General features: G+C 41.6%; 1 protein-coding gene across 5 annotated transcripts in view; it reads right to left on the reverse strand.

Annotated features, from left to right (window-relative positions):
- CTNNA2 (catenin alpha 2) overlaps window positions 1–20,051 on the reverse strand; it is a 914,223-nt gene that overhangs the window by 64,462 nt on the left and 829,710 nt on the right. For all 5 annotated transcript variants that reach the window (XM_090035040.1, XM_090035037.1, XM_090035039.1 and 2 more), the window contains one exon: window positions 3,971–4,122. In XM_090035040.1, the coding sequence (XP_089891166.1) occupies window positions 3,971–4,122 (152 nt within the window). The remainder of the gene's footprint in view (window positions 1–3,970; window positions 4,123–20,051) is intronic.

Consider the following 20,051-nt stretch of genomic DNA (forward strand, 5'->3'; position numbering starts at 1 on the left):
GTCATTCAGGCAAAGGAGTCAAAGATGGTCAAATATAATGTTTAGCTGCATTTCTCCCTTGCATGCCACTGGCTACAGGAACTGACATGGCCTTAACCATACCAGTCCCATAAGTTGCTCTCTTGACAAGACCTTTGACCTCGAACTTTTGATAGCTATTAATAAGACAAAGGCAAATACTCATCATGCAAATTTATGCACTTTAGCTGCCCTACAGAACTTGCAAGAGCACTGACCGGCATCCATGGATTCACCTGTCTTTTCTCCAGCAAAATCAGCATGAGCTTTGCTTTTTGGGTCAGTTTCTATATCCTGGTTAATTTCTTGAAAATATCGTTTTAGTCTTATAATGTACCTCTGCAGAATTCACCAGTTCAGATTACACAAAAAAACCCCCAAAGTGTCAGAATGATATAATGAAAAACATAACTTGGGATATCTTCCTAGCATGGGTGACTAGTGCCTCCCGAGTCTGGGGAGGGGGAGGCACCAGATCATCGACGGGGGTAGGGTTAGGGGGAGGTTCCCCAGCAGCTGATCACTAAGCCAGCGGCGAAACCAGAAGTGCACTTCCGGTTTTGTAGCTGGTACCTCCAGGGAGTGCACGGCCAATCTCAGGGGGTGAACCTGCATGCACCCCTGTGTATCACCAATGCTTCCTAGATCTCATGTGGCCAGAATACTGCTTAGTTTAACAAGGTTAAGATGATAGTAGAGTAATAAGGGTGGAGAAAAATGGAATGAGTCTCCAGAATTACATAGACGATTTTAGAGGTAAGGGAAAACCAAGCTTTCTCTTGCCTGCAAATGGAAGTTCCTCTGCCAACACGTTAGATGTTGTTCTATTTTATATGGGGAGATGGTGTATGCCAGGGCTCTGAACAGGGGGAACAGGTGAAAGGTTGATTTGTGGCAGCTTATATTAGACAGGGGGGAAAGCATAGGCACAGGTGAACTGGAAGATCCTTTAATATGAGGATCTTGTCATTTCACTCCCATCTGGGAGGGTGATACATGCATCTGAGGCTCAATGGCTTAGAGGAAGAAGAATTACTTCCACAACTGTATTTCCCCAACCATCTGGACTTTGCACCAGCCACTAGAACCCATACATGACAAATAGAAAATTGGGGGTCTAAATAAATGCATGAAATGATATCTGGTAACAGGAAAAATGGGAGAGAGAAAAACCATTTTAAAGTGATCTGACTGCCCCAGATCTTTCCAAATATTTCCTCATTGCCATGCTTACTCAGAAGCACAATCTCATAGTTGAGAGCTACATGAAATCTACTTAAAGGGATGGTAGTTGTTTCAGGGCTGCCAGTTGTCTAAATAGGGGAAACTTGCTTTTTATGTTTTAAGATTCTTCATAGGAATCTGTTGTTCTGTTTATAGGTGATTTTCACCTGGCCTAGTCCGGGAGCTAAGGAGTTAAAGTTTCCCTTAGCTTCAGCAACTCAGAACCAAGTCTTTCATGCTTTGTTTCTGGATGACAATGAAAACTAAGACAGAGACTGACTCCAGGGTTCATGTTATTTAGCTCATTATTAAAATAACAACAAAACAGGATGTCTGAGCAAACTGAATTAGATGATTAGGCAACTTTGGAATGATGTTTTCTTTACCCGAAAAAACATTCAAAACCATCCCTTTCAATAAGGAGTATGTTAATTTATTTCTTAATTTAGGTATTAATAACACTTAACTCAAAACATGGACACCATGCATACGCTAAGAAGATAACACTCCCCACCAATAGTCAAGGCCTTAATAGAACAATTACACTAATGAAGAACTACTTCTACTGTAATAGCTTTTCACCTGCAATGATCAAATGACCTCTTAGACAATTAAGCTAGGGACAGACATCACACAAATTGGTTTAAGTGATCAGAAACTGGTTTAAACCTGTAACAGAATGGAAGTTGAATGCACATAAACTGGTTTCAAAATGGTTGAAACCAGTTTAAGATACACCTGTATGGATGCAGTATTAGACTTCAGTGATTTAGATTAAACCAGTCCATCAAACTTCTGTCCCAGATCCCCTCCCTACTCAAATTACCCTATTGCCCACCAGCATCCCATGATCCTTTGCATGCCCATGCTCTCTACTTTGCAGAACCAGGCCAATCCCACTAAAGGCTGTCAAACTGCTGAGGCAGCAAAGCCTCTTCTCCCTAGCACTGTGTCTTGCCCGTGCCTGCCAGTAGCAGTGTGGGAGGAAGAGAGTAGATGAGTGGAGACACCACAACGTGAGGGCCCCCCACAACTGTGCTCGCTCTGGTCTACAGGGGGCTGGGCTCCCCACCCCCTGGCACTGCCTGGCTGACAAGCCGCACAGCTCTCAGCCCTGCTCCTGCTTAGCTATGTCAGCCTTGCTAGCTATGCTAGGCAGGACAGTAGGATAGTATTACCCTACTATCATCTTAACCTTGTTAAGCTAATGCAGACTCCCCAGCTGTCCTCGCTTGGATGAGTGCTGTGGCTGGGCCCATGGGGTGGGGGCTCTGCTCCTCCCTGCCCACCACATGCAGAAGCTCTCATCCTGCAGAACTAGACCCAGCCCCTAACCTAGACCTGAGCAAGCACATCTGGGGGCATCCTGCACTCCCATAACCTTCCCCCATCCCTGATATAGACATGCAGGAGCAGGGCTTAAAAGCTGCTTGGGCTGTCAGCTGAGCCAGCCAGCATGAGGGAATGATGGGGACCAAAGCCCCCACTATCTCCCAGCTGTGCTTGCTTGGGCCTGGGAGAGTAGGGGCTGGGCCTGCAGGGTGGGGGCTTTGCTCCCCTCCTCCCCCCAGCTGCTGCTTTACTTGGCTGACATGGGGAGGCAGAAGCCAGGGATGAGCACCATACCAGGATGCCACTCAGTGCTGGGGTTGGGAGTGCAGAAGCCCCCACCCTGCAGGCCTGGCCCCAGCCCCTCCAGATCCAAACAAGCACAGCTGGGAGTAGGGGCTCTGCTCCCCATCATCCCCACATGCTGCTGGGTTCATCTGCCAGCCTGCACGGCTCTAAGCCCTACTCCTGCCTGCCCACGTCAGCCAAGCCGGGCAGGGCAGGGGAAAGGTGGAGGAGTGTAGGTTCCCCCCAGCTGTGCTCGCTCAGTTCAGGGGAGGCTGGGTCCTGGCCTGTGGGGAAGAGGCTTTCACTCCCCACTCCCAGCACTGAGCAGCTCAGCTAACAGTCCTGGCATGGTCTTAGTCCCAACTCATGCTTGCCAAGTTAAGCAGTGGTGGAGGGTAGGGAGTAACAGAGCCCCTGCCCCATGGGCCTGACCCCAGTCCCCTAGACCCGAGCAAGTACAGCTGCGGGGGGAAGGTGGCCCACTGCTGCTGACAGGGCCACTGGCAGGTGGGGTGGGGCTGGCCCCATGGGGAGGCATGCAAGAGTGGCCCCTCCCTTCTGCCTTGGCCAGTCAAAGCATCTGCATGCCTCCTCCAAGCCAATATCATTCTGGTCACTCCTGGTTCAGTTCATGCGGCTCAGAGAAACCTGGGTTGATTGAATCGGTTCCATCCACTTCAGGTTTTTTGAATGTCTATACTCATCCTTACTAAAAATAGCATTGGTGCTTCTCATTAACTTATAGAGAACTAAGCCCCATGCAATGTCAACCTCAGTTCTAGGGGGGTGAGTAAAACAGCACACAGTAATCGATTGTGATTCATGTGCACGGATGGTTGTTAGTAGAAGCTATGCATGCAACCTCTGCCACATCTGAATTATTTTATAAATCTTGCATTCATTTACAGGCGTGAAAACATCTGAATCTCTTTGCTTAAAACATCTTGCTGCTGCCACACACTGTCATTCCACATTCTACATCTTCTTCCATGTTAAACTATTCTGGCTGATTAAGAAGCAATGTCGGTACCACACAGCTTTTATAGTCCTCTCATCTTCTATGATACTTTCCTTTAAGCCCCCACTTTTATTTCCCAGGTGCCTTACATACCCTTATCATCAGAACAGCTTTCCTGATGTCACGAACTCCATCATAAACCAAGCGGGAAGCATCTATGAATTCATTCTCTTCAAATGGCTGTGGGACATTCGCACTCAAAGCTTCAATGGCAACCTCAACTTGTTCAGCAAAACGTGGCATAACTAGATTAAACAAAATGAAAAGCAGTAAGATTACAGACCTTCTTTCATGTATATTTTCCCCTGCCCCTGGGCATAAATGTTTTCCAGCAGGCATGGGACACGCTGCTGTCACAGTTTCAAGGCTCAGGAAGGTTTACCGACTGGATTTGTGCTGACTAGATATGTGCAGTTTTCTGCTACATTTTGTCAAAGAAAAAACCCCGCAACAATTGCCTTCATGTATTTACCTCACATTACATCACAAAGCATTTACAACATTTTTCGTGAAGTAAAATTCACTGTCTTAAAAAAAAAATCTAGGTTATCTGAGGTGTCAGTAAATTACAGAGTATTTCCAGCAAATCTCAACTTGAAATGCATACCATAGAAATGAGAAAATTATTGATAAAATGACCAAAGCACCATTTAATCATCATTCTGATTAACTTATATGAACTAATCAGCTACAGCCTTTACTGCTAGTGCATTAAAAACAAACAAACATAAAAAGGCAGAGCATTTTTCAGACGCAAAAATCTGGTAAATGCTATTTGGAAAGGTAGGTGAGAGAGCACTGATTCCTCATTACAGAAATGTGTATAATGTGCAAGCTAGCTATAAACAGCTGCAAATATTATTGACTGTTGTCTATGTATGCTTTATGAATGCATAAATGAAAATAATGTTTATTTGGTTTAGTAGTTTGCAGGCATTCTATAGCTTTTGTTAGTGGAGTAACTGTAAAATCTTAGGATCCTTGCTTGTAAAATTTCCTAAACAATCCCTTTGAAGCTACAGTAATTACCACAATGCTGAATAATAAATATACCAAGAATCAAATTCTTAAGGAACTAAACCCAAATCCTGCAAACAAGCAGTGCTGTTGACTTCAACAAGGAGACTACTCTGATATTTAAAGGAAAGCAGATGTATAACTATTTGCAGTTTCATAGTTTCATAGTTTGTAGGGTCAGAAGGGACCTGAGCAGATCATCAAGTCCGAGCCCCTGCCATGACAGGAGAGAGTACTGGGCTCAAACGACCCTAACAAGGTGTTCATCCAGCCTCCTCTTAAAGACCCCCAGAGTAGGAGTCAGCACCTCTTCTCTTGGAAGTTGGTTCCAGATCCTAGATGCCCTGATCATGAAGTCGCACCTCCTGATGTCTAGTCTGAATCTACCCTCTGCCAGCTTGTGATCGTTATTTCTGGTCACTCCTGGTAGTGCTCAGGGGAAACAGGGACTCCCCCAATGCCTGCTGGTCCCCTCTGACTAGTTTGTAACAGGCCACTAGATCCCCCTCAGCCTTCTCTTGCGAAGGCTGAACAGCTTCAGGTCCCATCGCCTCTCCTCGTAGGGCCTGCCCTGCTGCCCCCTGATCATGCAACTGGCCCTCCTCTGGACCCTCTCCATGTTGTCCACATCCCTCCTGAAGTGCGGTGCCCAGAGCTGGACGCAGTCCTCCATCTGCAGCCTGACCAGTGCCGCATAGAGGGGGAGGATCACCTCCTTGGACCTGCTCAAGATGCATCTGTGGATGCATGACAAGGTGCGGTTGGCCTTCCTGACCGTGTCCCCACGCTGCTGGCCCATGTTCATCTTGGAATCAATGATGACTCCAAGACCCTTTTCTGCCTCTGCCCTGACGAGAAGGGAGTTCCCCAGCCTGTAGGTGTGGTGCTGGTTGTTCCTCCTCAGGTGCATCACCTTGCACTTGTCTGTGTTGAATCCCATCCTATTCTCACCTGCCCACCCCTGTAACCTGTCTAGGTCTGACAGCAGTCTATTCTTCCCTTCTAGCGTACCCACATCCCCCACATCTTAGTGTCATCAGCAAATTTGAACAGGGTGCTTTTTACGCCCTCGTCCAAGTCACTGATGAAGATGTTGAACAGTGCAGGCCCGAGGACCAAGACCTGCGGAACCCCGCTGCCCACTAGGTCTAAAATAACCCATCCACTACCACGTTCTGGGTTGGACCCTCCAGCCAGCTGGCGACCCATTTGACTGCGTAGGTGTTGACACCACAGTCCCCCAGTTTCTTAATGAGAATGGGGTGAGAGACAGTGTCAAAGGCCTTCTGAAAGTCCAGGAAGACTATGTCCACTGCTACCCCTCCATCTAAGGATTTGGTGACCTGGTTGTACAAGGCCACCAGGTTGGTCTGACAGGACCTGCCTCTAATGAACCCATGTTGGTTGCCCCTAAGCATAATCTCCCCTGCTGGCCCCTCGTGGAGGTGCGCCAAAATAATTCTCTCAAAAAGCTTGCCCAGGATCGAGGTAAGACTAACTGGCCTGTAGTTTTACAGGTCCTTCTTCGTCCCCTTTTTGAAGATGGGAACCACATTGGCCCTCTTCCAATCCTCTCACACCACACCAGAGCACCATGAATGCTTGTAAAGCCGTGCCAGGGGTCCTGCAATGACCTCAGCTAATTCCCTCAGCACTCTAGGGTGGAGATTGTCTGGACCAGCTGATCTGAATACATCCAGTCCCTCCAGAAGTTTCCTAACTAGTTCCTCACTAACCCTTGGCCTAGGTGTAAGGGGGACCCAGGGCGGGGGTGGGGGAGGGTGGCTGTTACAGACCCTGCTCAGAAAAATAGAGGCAAAGAAATCATTAAATACGTTAGCTTTGTTTTCTAGTGTGACGACCAAATTTTCTAGTGTGTCCTGCAAGGGCCCCACATTACCCGGAACCTTCTTTTTGCCCCCTATGTATTTAAAAAAGGACTTCTTGTTGTCCTCGATCCAGGAAGCTAGTCCCAGTCCCATCTCTGCCTTGGCCTTCCTGACTGCCCCCCTACATCCCTGAACAACCGCAGTATAATCCTCCCTGGTGATGGCCCCTCCCTTCCATTGGTTGTACACCTCCCTTTTAGCTAGGAGACACTCCCGGATGCTTTTGGTGAGCCATGGGGGTTTTGCGCCCTCCTGCCCCCTTTGATCTGTGTTGAGATTACCTCCTTAAGGAGCGACCACTCTTCTTGGACACCTGGCTTCCCTCCCTTCTGGGACCTCAGTGCCTCCCTGACTATTCTCCTTAGCTCATTGAAGTCCCCCCTCCTGAAATCGAGGGCTGCTGCCTTGCTGTAGGCCTTTGCCACCTTGCGCTGGATGGTGAATTCAGTATTGGAGTCTTATACATGACAGAATTAATATAAACAATGCATGACCAAAGAGTTGTTGAAGATAGTCCCCATTGAGACAGTAGGCTCTATCAGGATTTAGAGGAATGGTTTTATAGATATCTGGCTCTCTTTTCCTACATTTACATAATTGCTGCTGTTTATTATTCACTATACAGAAGCCCTGGTTAGGTACCAGGGCCCCACTGAGCTATGTCCTGTACAGACATTGAGCAAAAATATAGTTTCTGCCCCAAAGAACCTGCAATCAAATTCAGTGCTTTTCCTTATTATTTTAGTTTTTTATCATCCTAGCCTGCTGTTTCCCCACTCTCTCCTGATGCTGAGTCCTTCATTGTGTATAAAAAGGAAGCTCCCATCAGTAGCAACAGAAATTTTACCTGACACATGCTCATTGCTGCAGTATATAAACATATGCCCTTTTTGTCCCTTTTTTGATTCCTTTGGAAATACATACAACCATACAGATGGTGCAATAAGAGACATTACCCACAAAAAAATTCTTGCCTCTGGAAATAGTGTTTCTCAATACAACAACATTACTTGACAAAAAATGTATTTAAATATGTTAATATCAACTTTCTCTGAAAAAGCCCAAAAACTATGAAAAAAGAATATCTCCTGATTAGGAGACTAGCTGACAGCAATAGAAGCCTTGCCCTTTCTATTTCTGAGCTTTATGCATGATTTGACGTATTTATTTCCATCTGAGTTTGGCATGAACAAACTCTTAAATTAGGCGTTATTCATTAGACATGACTCACTATAGTACAGGCTGTTAAAGGAATAAATCTATTAAAAACACCATTTATTCTCTTAATACACTATTCTTTTACATATATATTATGTAAGAGGATAGTGGAGCTTTCTTTAATACATATAAATATGTATAAATTAGGACAGGAGAAGACGTGTCCAGTGAGTTCTTGGCATGTGTTGGGGACAGGTTTTTTAGTGGATCAGGTAATCAGGGAGCAGCTATTTTAGAAATCAGATGCAAATCTGAAAAAAAGGGAGGTGATTTGGGTGAAAGCATGTTGGTGATTCCAAGAAAAGGGGTAATGACAGTGAATTAAAAAAAAAAAAATGAAGCCTACTTTAGGAAGATCAGGGAATTGATAGGTCAGATCCTACGGGAAGGAAGTCTAAGGGAGAAACGAGTTCAGAAGAGATGACATTTTCAAAAAGTGTTAATATTAAAGGCACAGAAACAAACTATCATTATGCAGAGATGAGTAAAAAGTATAGTAATGCTTCTATAAAGACTCCTTGATGTCATAATTATCATAGAAAAAACGGGGAAAAGAACACAACGTGAATAATGAATATAAAACAAGAACATCAATATAATATGTAAGGACAAAAGGACAAAATGTAGGATGCAAATGAGTTACAACTGAAAGGTAATATGAAACGGTAATTGAAGAAGCAAAGAAAAGAAGCACTGTAGGCTCAGAGTGGACAGTGAGCAAATATTAGACGACAAAGTGGACAGAAATGTTCATTTTGCTTCAGTCTTCACAAAACAGTTAGTTGTGACCAGCTGCTAAACACTATTAACATTAACTGCAACAGACTTTTGAGCAAATTATTAAGCAATCAATTTGTAAGCAGCTAGAGAACTACAAAAAAGATAACAATACAAAATGGAATTATCAAGAACAAACCATATCAGACCCATTTAATAGAGAGAGGATAACTGGTCAGGACAAAGTTGTTGATGTGATATATCTTAATTCTAAAAGACATGGTACTCTTATAATGAAACTCAGAAAAATTACCCTGATTAAACTACTATAAATGGGGTGAACAACAGGTTGAAAAACCATACTCAAACAGTAGCCATCAAGAGTTCACTGCCAAACTGAGAGGCCATATCAAATGAGGTCATTATTGGGTGCATTTGGCGTATACATAGATTTTTACTAATGACTTGGATAATGAAATTAAGAGTCCACTTACAACATTTATGGCTGACACCCAGCTGGGAAGAATTGCAAGCACTCTTGCAGACAGAATTAAATTCACAGAGATCTTGAGAAATTGAAGAAATAGTTTAAAAGAGAAAAGATGAAAATCAATAAAAACAGTGGAAAGTTTAAACACTTAAGAAGAAAAATTCAAATCTGGTAAATAGGTGACTAGGAAACAATGCTAAAGAAAAGGACTTACAGTGTAATTGGGAAAAAAATCTAATTCTGGGATGTATTAACAAGAGTAGAGTATATAAGACATATATAGAAACTATTTTGCAGCACTTGGTGATACAGAGGTCTAAGTTTGGGACACTGTATCCAGCACTAAGCACCACACTTTAAGAAAAGCATGGAGAACGTAGAGAAAATGCAGAGGATAGCAACAAAGATGACAATAGGTTTAGAAAATAATTCTCAATTTTGCATCTTCCTATGTAATTCTCAGAAATCATCTAGTGCAATGTAGGAGTCTTCTCTACTGCATACCTAAAAGCTAATTCTAGCTTAGTTTTAAGTGAATCAAATGATGGAACTTTTCCTACTTCCTTAAGGAGATTAATAGATCAAACAGATGGGATTTTTTTTTCCTCAAGAGATTCCACATATGGCTCTGTATCACTTTCTTTCCTGACTGAAGTTCTTCTCCCTGTTAGTAATATATCTTGCAATTTATATTTATCAAGTAGGCTTCATAGTTGGGCGATATTTACTTTTGTCCTAAATTTTGACTTGATCTACACACTCAGAGGTATGGAAATTAAAGAACAGAAAGAAGAAAAAAAAAGCTCAGTACTGTAAATTTCTGCTAGCTTGGTCAGAAGCAGACCCGCTGAAATTGTAGCCTTAGGCCTGGGGGATCTTCAAACGAGAATATAACCTTGGAATATTTTAAGGGATTATTTACTTGATAAATCATGACTGCTTCTCTGGTATCATGAAAATATATACTTAAAATGTTTAAAAGCAGCTGCATTCACTTTATTCACTACAACAGCCTGTAAGTTTATATGGTAAGAAACACTTCTCATCACAGATAAACTTCATATTACATTTTTTTTACGTGAGTTTGAAACTCACACATTTTTTTACTGATATACTGCAATAAGATGTATTAGTGTTAGGGATCTCCATACATCATGCTGGAAGTGCCCCCCACAGCGGCTCCTTTACTGTTTTTCATTTCATCGCTTGCCCACACTACCCTGACTGGTGGAGCAGCCTCACTGGCTGGGCCATTTGCCACTGATCCCCCCTGAAAGCAAAAACTGTGGCATATTTAAAAACAGTTTTTTGTTTTCCTGGTGATCAGTGGCAAATGGCCCATTTGGCGGGGCTGGCAAGCGGCAAAATGAAAAGCATTAAAGGAGCTGCTGTGGGGGCACTTCCAGCATGATTTATGGAAATCCCTAATTCTTGTGCATCATGCATGGCTAAAGCATTACAGTAAGCATTTAATAGCAAGCTATTGTTGCATGCAACCTAAGGGCCCGTGCACTTTTAGTCATGTGTGAAGGGCCCATCTGTCTATATGCAGAAGCTTGAGAATTTAGGGCCATTAGCTAATCCTTCCCAGTTCATTCCTGCAGGTGTAGCGACAGCTGTAATTTCAGGCCATGAGCTATGAGCCACAAGCAATAGTCATAAACGTTTAGCCACTAGAAGGGGTGAAGAGCCAGTTTTCCTTAGCTTGGCTGATACCGCAACACTACCTATTGTCGCCATCAGGGTTTAAAGGCCTGTGCGGGAGGCACTACCCTAAAGGAATCCTTTCCCCCACGATAGCACAAGAACTACAATTGTGGGAACGACAAGTCCCGCGGTGTGGGAAACTGCCCTTGCACCTTCTCATCCAGTTGATGCTTGCAGGATCTTGTCAGAATCTAGCCTTTAATATCAACTGTTATTCTCTCACACAATCTTATCATCAGTTCCAGAAAAAAGCAAAAAGCCCATGGCAGAACACTAATCTCTGTGGACTGGGGAGGATCCAGGGGGAGAAGGAGGTGCAGCGGTGCAGTTAAACCCTCCCTGCCCCTTGCCCTTTAATTCCTGCTCTACCCAAAGATTAAAAACAAAAGAAAGAAAGAAACAAACAAACAAAAAAACCCCAACTCCCTGGTCGGGGCAGTGGCATTTCTATTTGGGCAGCCTGATGAAGTCAACTGAATTCATGGCTCATTATCACCTCCCTGATTCCTGCTAATCTCTCCCCACTCTACAGTACTGGACCCTCTCACTTTTTTAAAGGTCTCGATGCTCCACTATTCAAGCTAGTCTTTCATTTGCAATACTGGCATCTGTTAGTCATTTTCAGTAATGTTTGTCTCCTATTTCATAGCCCTTCAGACTGTTTTTAGCTCTAGCTAAAAACCTTCACTCAGGAATAGTAATATTAAATTAGGTGTAGAAATGACTGACAGTGAAGTATTAGAGGCACTGTCAAGATGCTCAAGAAGACTACATTTTGTTTCACAAATCTGAATAAGAGATGTACATTTAACTGTAATTTCTACAGGACTAATGACACAATATTTTTTAACTATTTTTGCCTAGTCTGTTGTGTTTAATTTAATAAATAATCTAGCAAATGCATGCACATACCGATAGTTACATTTGTTTTTGCTTTGAACTTACACTGAATAACAAAACATTAATCCCTAGCCTAATAGTAAAGCTTTTAGTTTCTCTTTAATGAGAGAAGAATATGTATTGTGTTATATGTGATACCACACCATATGCATCCCATTTTTCTAAATCCTATATCTGCTCTTGCCCAGGATCTTCCATCACTGACTTCAGAATAGCCATGCTTATAATATAAGAAAATATTATAAACCACATGGAACACAGAATTGGGGGACCGGGGGGGGTGGGGGCGGATCACGAACAGACTACATTGTATTAGCCATCATATCAACAGGGACCATGGTTTCTTATCCCATTATCCAAGCTAGTTGTTAACTCTGGTATCCATCAAAGTGTTAACAGCTTTACTAATTTCAAATGATTATTGACTTTCTTAGCAGTGTCCCCTCTCCCCAGCTCTTCCCCTCTATATAGACATTTTTCTTTCTGCCAGTCTCCTTTTAGCATCTGACAAAGTGAGTTGTTGCCTGAGGCGGTGTAAAGAAATTCGGAGAGGTTAGGGGGATGTTAGATCATGTTAAAAATGGCCACCTGATCTAACTTAGTTTACCCAGGTGCAGACCTTTCACTAGTTAGGTGAATCTACATGTGAACTATACAGAAGTTCAGGGCAGTTAGATCAGTCTAAAAACGGTCATCCTGATCTAAGTTAAGTGTACCCCTAACTTTGCGTGGCTCTGGTGCGACTGATTTAACTGAACTTCTGTACAGTTTCCAATGCACTTTTCCTATCCCCTCCTTGGCGCTGGGCTGTTTTGAGCCACCTAGCCCTCCCCCCGCTCCTAGATGGGCAGCTCCCACCCACACCCATCCCCCATCCCACAAGTCACTCCCAGTGCCTTTTTTATATATTCTCACCAATGCTGGGAGCTGAGGAAGTAAGCTGGGATGGGGGGGAGCGTGCATGTAGGAGAAATGAGGGGTAGGTGCACTGAGGGGGTGGGGAGGTCATGGAGCTAAAATTAGCCCCTGGACTCAGGGGTTGGTGGATAAAGTCCCTCCATCTGCTTCTCCAATCCCTCCTGTGGACTCTACCTGCCCCTCTGATCCCCCTAAAAAGCCTATTGCCCCTCTTGGTCCCCACAAATACATCCCCAGCTCCCCCATCCTGACTTACCTTAGATTAGGGTGGCTATTTTTAAATGCAACCTCACCTTCCTAAATGTCTGTATGCAGCCCAAAGAAGCTCATGCTTCTCTGAACCAGCTAATCTCTAAGGCTCCACCCTGCCTGACTTCATCCTACCCCAGTTTCCCGCTTCTGTTGCACACACACCTTATGCTCTTTTTTCACTGTACAATGCAAGAGTAAATTATATCACAAATGGCTTGTTTGCCATTTTGCACTTATCAATATATACTTGCTTATGGTTGAACAAGCATGAAAAAATACCTTATACCACTAAACTGTTCCTTATTGTTTCTGTAAGCATACACGTTCACTTTGCACCATAACATTTTTGGAAACCGAGTAAAAAAATCCATTATTCTTCAGGGAAAACTTCTGGACCACACTTAAAAATACTGTAGCAGTGGTGTATGATGGGTACATATCTTTGTTGCTCTCAAAAAATGACATATTCCACACTGTCAGGCCCGCATCTGTGCAGAATGGGATTTTCCAGTGTACAGAGAACAACCAGAACCAAAATTTCAAATAGAAAAAGTGCATGTGAACACGTGAAGTTCATGAATAGGTCAAGGGGTTGGTTCACCTTATTTATTAAAGAGAAAGAGGCTGACCACAAACTCTGGATTCAGAGATTAATCTGATTTTTCCTAGAGCTCTGGGGAGGTGAGATCTTGGGTTCTGCTTCATGCTACAGGCTTACAAACATTTACACATGTATTTAATTTGTAAGCACACAAACATATGTGATAGCAATAGGTCTATTTACATAGATAAATTTAAGCCTGTGCAAATATTTGTAGGATCAAGTTAACAGGAATACTGGAAGTTTTAGTGCTTGTCAGTTAATTTAGTGGGTTTAAATGTTTCTATAAAGATGAGACTGATTTCCAGGGCTCTCCAAAGTAAAGCCAGACAAATGTAGACACAAACCTGTTAAATTTCATATTTTACAGTTAAAAAAGAAAAGTTAGGAAATGCAAAACATAAAGCTCCCTCAGCTACATTTATGAAGCCATGTTTAATAGACTTGTATATGGGATTTATTCCTTCTTTTCTCTTTCAAGCAGATTCAAAAACCTCTGTTTATTTTGCTACATGTATGCCATCAAACTGCAAGGGCAATATGGATTAATTTCACTGCAAGAATATTTTGATTTCCTGCCTTATTTAAATTGTATTTTTACTGTGTAATTCCCACATTTAGAGTTTTCATTCAACATTACTGGAACCATAAAGTTAGTGTACAGTTATGATGTTTCTTGATCAAATGATGGTCATTTAGGGTATTTTTACGTGTGTTTTTAATGCTGCGCTAATTAAAAGTGCTCATGCATCACATGTATCAGTGGTACAGCACATCCCTGTGCTGAGAAAATGGCAGCGGGGTGCTTTGAACTAAAGCACATTGAACGTGTTTTAGTTCAAAGCAAACGACTGCCATTTTCTCTGCACAAAGATGTGCTGCACTGCAGATACACATGATGTGAGAGGCTACCACAGCATATCAATTTATGTGCTCCCACAGACTCGATTAATCGAGTCTGCCCCAATGCACTGCATTTCCAGACTAATTGAGTCTGCTCCAATGCACTGGCTTTCCAACACATCATGTGTATAAGTACCCTTAATGCTTATTCCATAGTAACTAACCTTAAATTCTTTTAATTATTTCTTGTTTACAAACATGGTAGCAAATATTAATTTAGATTCATTTGTTGATACATTGTCAATAACATACCACATGAACACTCACAAAGTCACAGAATAGTGTTGCTATTCAAGAGCAGAATGCATGAACTTTGATTGAACCCTTATTTTTATATAATTAAAACAACATATATTTTTAGAATAAATGGTACTAAAGCAAGCTTTAGGCACCTTTGCTATTTATATACTCCCACTGCCACAATATCTGAGAAATTCAGATAATGCTCCACCCCACCGTAGCTCACTGTGAGAGTCAACAGATTGAAGAGGGTGCTTCTCCATCTATTGAGCCTCACAATGGGCTAGGGGCTACAACAGTTTATATGTTACCATTTAAAGGTGGGAATATTCAGACTTAAAGAATCTAAGGTCTTTAAGGTCTTTAAGGTCTTTATCCCCAAAGGTATATAGGCATCTTGGTCCCAGTGAAAACAGTGGGATTAGACATCTAAATACTTTGGAGGATCTGGGCCTAAGTAATTTGAAAAAGTCTGTGGTGGACAGGCATTTGAGCTTAGGCTTCCCATGATGTAGGCTAGGGATCTAAACATGAAATCATCCTCCCTATTTTTGATTCTGCAAAACATAACATGGGTAATTCCTCCTGAAGCTCTAAATACAGCCAAATGACATAGCTGTGCTGTTAAAAGTGAAAGATACATACGAAGTCCCTAGAAAGGATTTATATTTGTATAGTGCACCATACTTGCAAACGCCTCTTAGGTGGAAAGGAATTATTTAGGATGATTGATGGGGTTACAAACAAAAAGGAAGAGGAAAATATTAAAATAGCAACATTTCATAAATGATGTACCGCCTAATAAATTGTATTTTGTGGAACTATCCAGATTTAGGTGGGATTATATCACTACAAAAACAATAATAAAAAAAATGTTAATTCACAATACAGTATTTTCTTGTCTGACTAATGTTTATCAGGGTCTTAATTTGCTTACCTGAGAAAAGGACATAGTCTATAGGGAAATTTAAGTATTTGAAACAGGTATTTCCAGAATAATCCCTGTGGGATAACGGACTTGCTGTGTAAAAGATGGCACAGTTTCTCAATTTACCTTGAGGAATGAATAAAGAATTGAACATGACACCTTATTTAGCTTGAAATGTTTGTCAATGTCTAGTTCTATAAGGATTGTAACCTCCTTGTCAGAACCTTTCATATAAGGTTTATACAGAAAAAAGACACAATAAGAGCATAATTATCAAAATTTTCAGCCATGTTCATTATGTGGGAAATTAAAAAGAATATGCTTTTTGCCATAATATTGTACCACAGCTTGGCACAGGGCTAAACTGTTTTTCAGACATGCAGATTTGATCGGATATGAATCATATATGATTCAAATGCTGTCTTAAAGATCAGAATGATGGTCTCAGGGATTTTCATTCAAAAAACAAATCAATTTATTATGACTGAGATTTTTTAAAGGATTCAGACGCTCAATGGGCATGTCTACACATGCATTAATGCACCTTTACTAATGCACATTAAATTTATTTTCTCCAGTGTGAGGTCATTTATACACATACTCTGAGAGTGGTGGGGAAGTGCTTTAAGTAGAGCATCTTTGAGAGCTGCTTTACTTAAAGTGCCCAGAGCATTTCTTGTATCACTGTCCCTGCATTTCAAAATAGCAATGGGGGTAATTATCTAAAGCTCATCAAATGAGCATTGGATATGGCACCCCCATGGCATTTTGAAGTTTGGGAATGCTGACACATGAGATGTGGGAAGCTGCTAGAGCACGGTAATTATCACACTCCAGCAGACATGGTTAATCGAGTCTGCTTCAATGCACTGTAATTACAGCACATCAGAGCAGCTTCCCCGCTCATGTACAGGCACCCTGAGGTGCTAAATTAATGCGCATTGTGCAGTAGCTCATTTCCATGCTTTTTAAGTGGCAATGCACAATAGATTATTTTACTATGTTTTAGTGTAACGTCACATTTTTACATGACACTTTAATACACAGTAAAATAATCTATCATGCATTACAGCGCACATGTATACATGCCCAATGCCAACTTAAAATTAACAGGAATTTTGTACCCAAGTCACACCAGTGCCTTTGAATATTCCCCTCCTGTCTATCTGTAGCTAAATTGAAATACACACCTTTGACAAAAGGTATACAAAGATATACAAAGAGAATAATTTCAATTGCAAAAACCAACCCCTGCCAGTTGGGAAATGCTGCCTGTGCAACCTCAGTTCAGCTACCTGATGCCACAGCCCTGTTTATTTTTATTCTGTTTCTTCTGTTCTTTTAAAATAGCATATTTACCATTTCATGGCACTTCATGCATTCAGAGTACAGAGTACTGACTTTAGCTGCACTTGTGAGTGCTTAGCACTTTGGAAAATTAAACCCCATGTGGCTCAAGCTTGTCACTCATAAAAGGAAAATCTCATCTGATTTAAATGACTGTCCCAGCATCACACAGGAATTTTTGGTTGCCTCCACTGATATTTAGAGTCACCCTACAAGTCACCCTCAGTCAACTTGAGCCATATGAGCTGACTTTGCCCATATTATAGCCTTCGTCAATGTAATCCACACTGAAAGTCTTATTTGTGAAGCAAAGCCCTTCTAAAAAGCAGCCTAAGACCTACTTAGAAAAAATCAGATTTATTTCTGAATCCAGAGTTTGTGGTCAGCCTCTTTCTCTATAAAAAATAAGATGAGCACTCTGATGTACATATACTTAGAGTAGTAGAGAGATGAAGGGTAAGGGAAGGGTCAAAACAGCTGGAAGTCAGGAACAAGAAATTGTGGGATTTCAGCCAGCAGATATCATAGGCATCTATACATGTGGGGGAGGTGCTTTAATTAGAGCATCTCTGGGAGTCACTCTAATAAAGCACCCACTGAATTATGTGAATTCAGTGTCCTGTGCTTCAATATGGCAGTGGGAGTGCTTGAACTAAAATTTGTTCAATGAGCTTTAGTTAAAGCCTGCCCACTGCCACTTTGAAACAAGGGGATGCTGAACAGACATGCACTAATTAGCATATGTTGGAGCAGATGTCTAGCATGTGTACAGGTGTCCTATATGTTTCTGATATGGAGCATGTGGGTAGACTCCAGACACACTGAAGAAAGGAGCAGACTAGGAAGTGAACAGGGCAGGCTTAACTTTATACTAAGAAATTCAGCACAACTTCCAGGATGAGTGAGGATGGTGAATGGGAAAAGGCTTTAGTCTGTCTAACTATAAGCAAAGACATACATTTTGTGGCGGCTTCAAGGATAAAATCTACTTCAACAACTGCCTTAAACCAGGAGTCTATCTTTTCTCTTCCCTGTCTCAATCTCTATACACCTTGCAAATTGTTCAACAAATAATGCTTGGGCCCCGGGAAGCCCTGATTCATTGCTTTGGGTCTTGCCCATTCTGTGCAATGAAGAAGAGGTCCAGTGGAAAATATGCCACATGCTGATACAATTAAAGACTGTATTATAAATGCCTATGAACTGGGAGACCAAATTAAGGCTCCACAGCTGTACCCCTCAGTATATGCCTATCCTGTGATCAAAGAAATGCTCAATATGTATGCACTGATCTCTGTGCTGTTGCAGCTGGACTACTACCAGTACTAAGCTACCTAATTTAAAACTAGCTCTGCTCCCTTTACCCTACACTAAGTGCAGTAGAGATATAACTTTATACACATGCATGCATACACACTCCTCAGGCACACTGCACTAGAAATATTACAACTACTAAATATAACAGAACTCCCTTCGAGGTAACACACTACAAATAGCAATTTCAGATCTTCCTAAAATATAGGTGACAAAATAATGTTGTCACACTGGGCTTGCTCCATCTGGTTTATATAACCAAAAGTATAACAGTGTGCCAATTCTGCCTTCAACTTAAAGACAGAGAGAGTGTGTGATGCAGGGAGATAACATCTTTATTAAAAAAAGATAAAGGTCTAGCTACGATTATATTTTGCCAAAGAGTCTTCTGGTGCTACTTCATCTTCACTGCATTTTCTGCCTATATTTTCTAGAATTGCACTTTCCACCTATATTTTCTCAAAAATCTGGGGCTAAACTTTTCTTTGATTCAGCAACTGTATCCAGATTCTGAATGGCACTTTAGGCTTTTAGATAAAATTTTGGGGAAGGATTTGCAAAACAATTATATAATAAAAGCTTATGTAAATATATATTTCTGTTGTATTATTCAGCCATTCATTAGTTTGTCTGCCTGTTATGTCGCCTCTTACTCTCCTCCTATTCAATTTCATCATTTTAATCTCTCCCTACATTTAATTTCCCTTTGCTGTCTCTCTATGTCCTTAATCATTTTGTGACCCTTATCTCAAACTTTTTCTATTTCTACTAGCTCTTTGAGTTGTGGTGATCAAAACTGAAAGTGGTCTTCAGGATACTGAATGAATATCTTCGCTAACATATAGCCTAATATCTTATATACTGAGTGTTATTGTGTACCAAGCTAATATTTTTACTGAGTTGCCCACAATGATGCCTAGATATTTCTTCTGAGACATTCACCTCACTCAGAACCAATCACTTTGGACATAAGTTGTTTAAATGGTTTCTTTTACCTTGTGAAATGGAATAAGGGTGGCCAAGATTTGGAATGGGCTTCCAAGGGAGGTGGTGTTCTCCCCTAACTTGGGGGTCTTCAAGGGAAGGCTGGATCGGCATCTGGCTGGGGTCATCTGACCCCAGCACACTTTCCTGCCCGGGCAGGGGGTCAGACCTGATGATCTGTCAAGGTCCCGTCCAACTCTAGCATCTATGAAAATCCCTTTTTCACACACCCTTCTGAAAAGTCTTCCCATGTGTAGACAGCCATGGGACTTGTGATTCTTTCAGTGATATTTTTGCTTTGTCACAATGCACCTATTAATCAATATTATACAACACCAACTACAGCAAGGACCCCCTGGAGCATCATAGATCGATCTCTTTTTCCATGGTGAGAATTGGCCGTTCATTCCTCACCTCCATCACTTCACAATTCTTAATCTATCAAAGGTCTTTAGTTTCACCACAGAATGACCAGTTTCCCAAGCAGCACCTTGCTAAACAACTTTATTTAAAGCTTTTCAAAAATCTAAATAAATTAAATTTTATCCTCTCATTTTTCTTTCATAGTAAATTTTCATACTAAATTTTATTTTTTTAAACTTGTCAGAAATTGTAACAGATAAGGAAAGTATGATTTAAACTTACAGACGCCATGCTGAGTGACTGATTCATCTCTTAGGATTTTCATTCACTGTGTTATCACTTGATTTGGAATGTTTTTCCATTCTTTCTCCTAGCATTGAATAAGT

This window comes from Crocodylus siamensis, chromosome 2, assembly GCF_052110815.1.
Source record: "Crocodylus siamensis isolate JL-2025a chromosome 2, ASM5211081v1, whole genome shotgun sequence".
NCBI lineage: Eukaryota > Metazoa > Chordata > Crocodylia > Crocodylidae > Crocodylus > Crocodylus siamensis.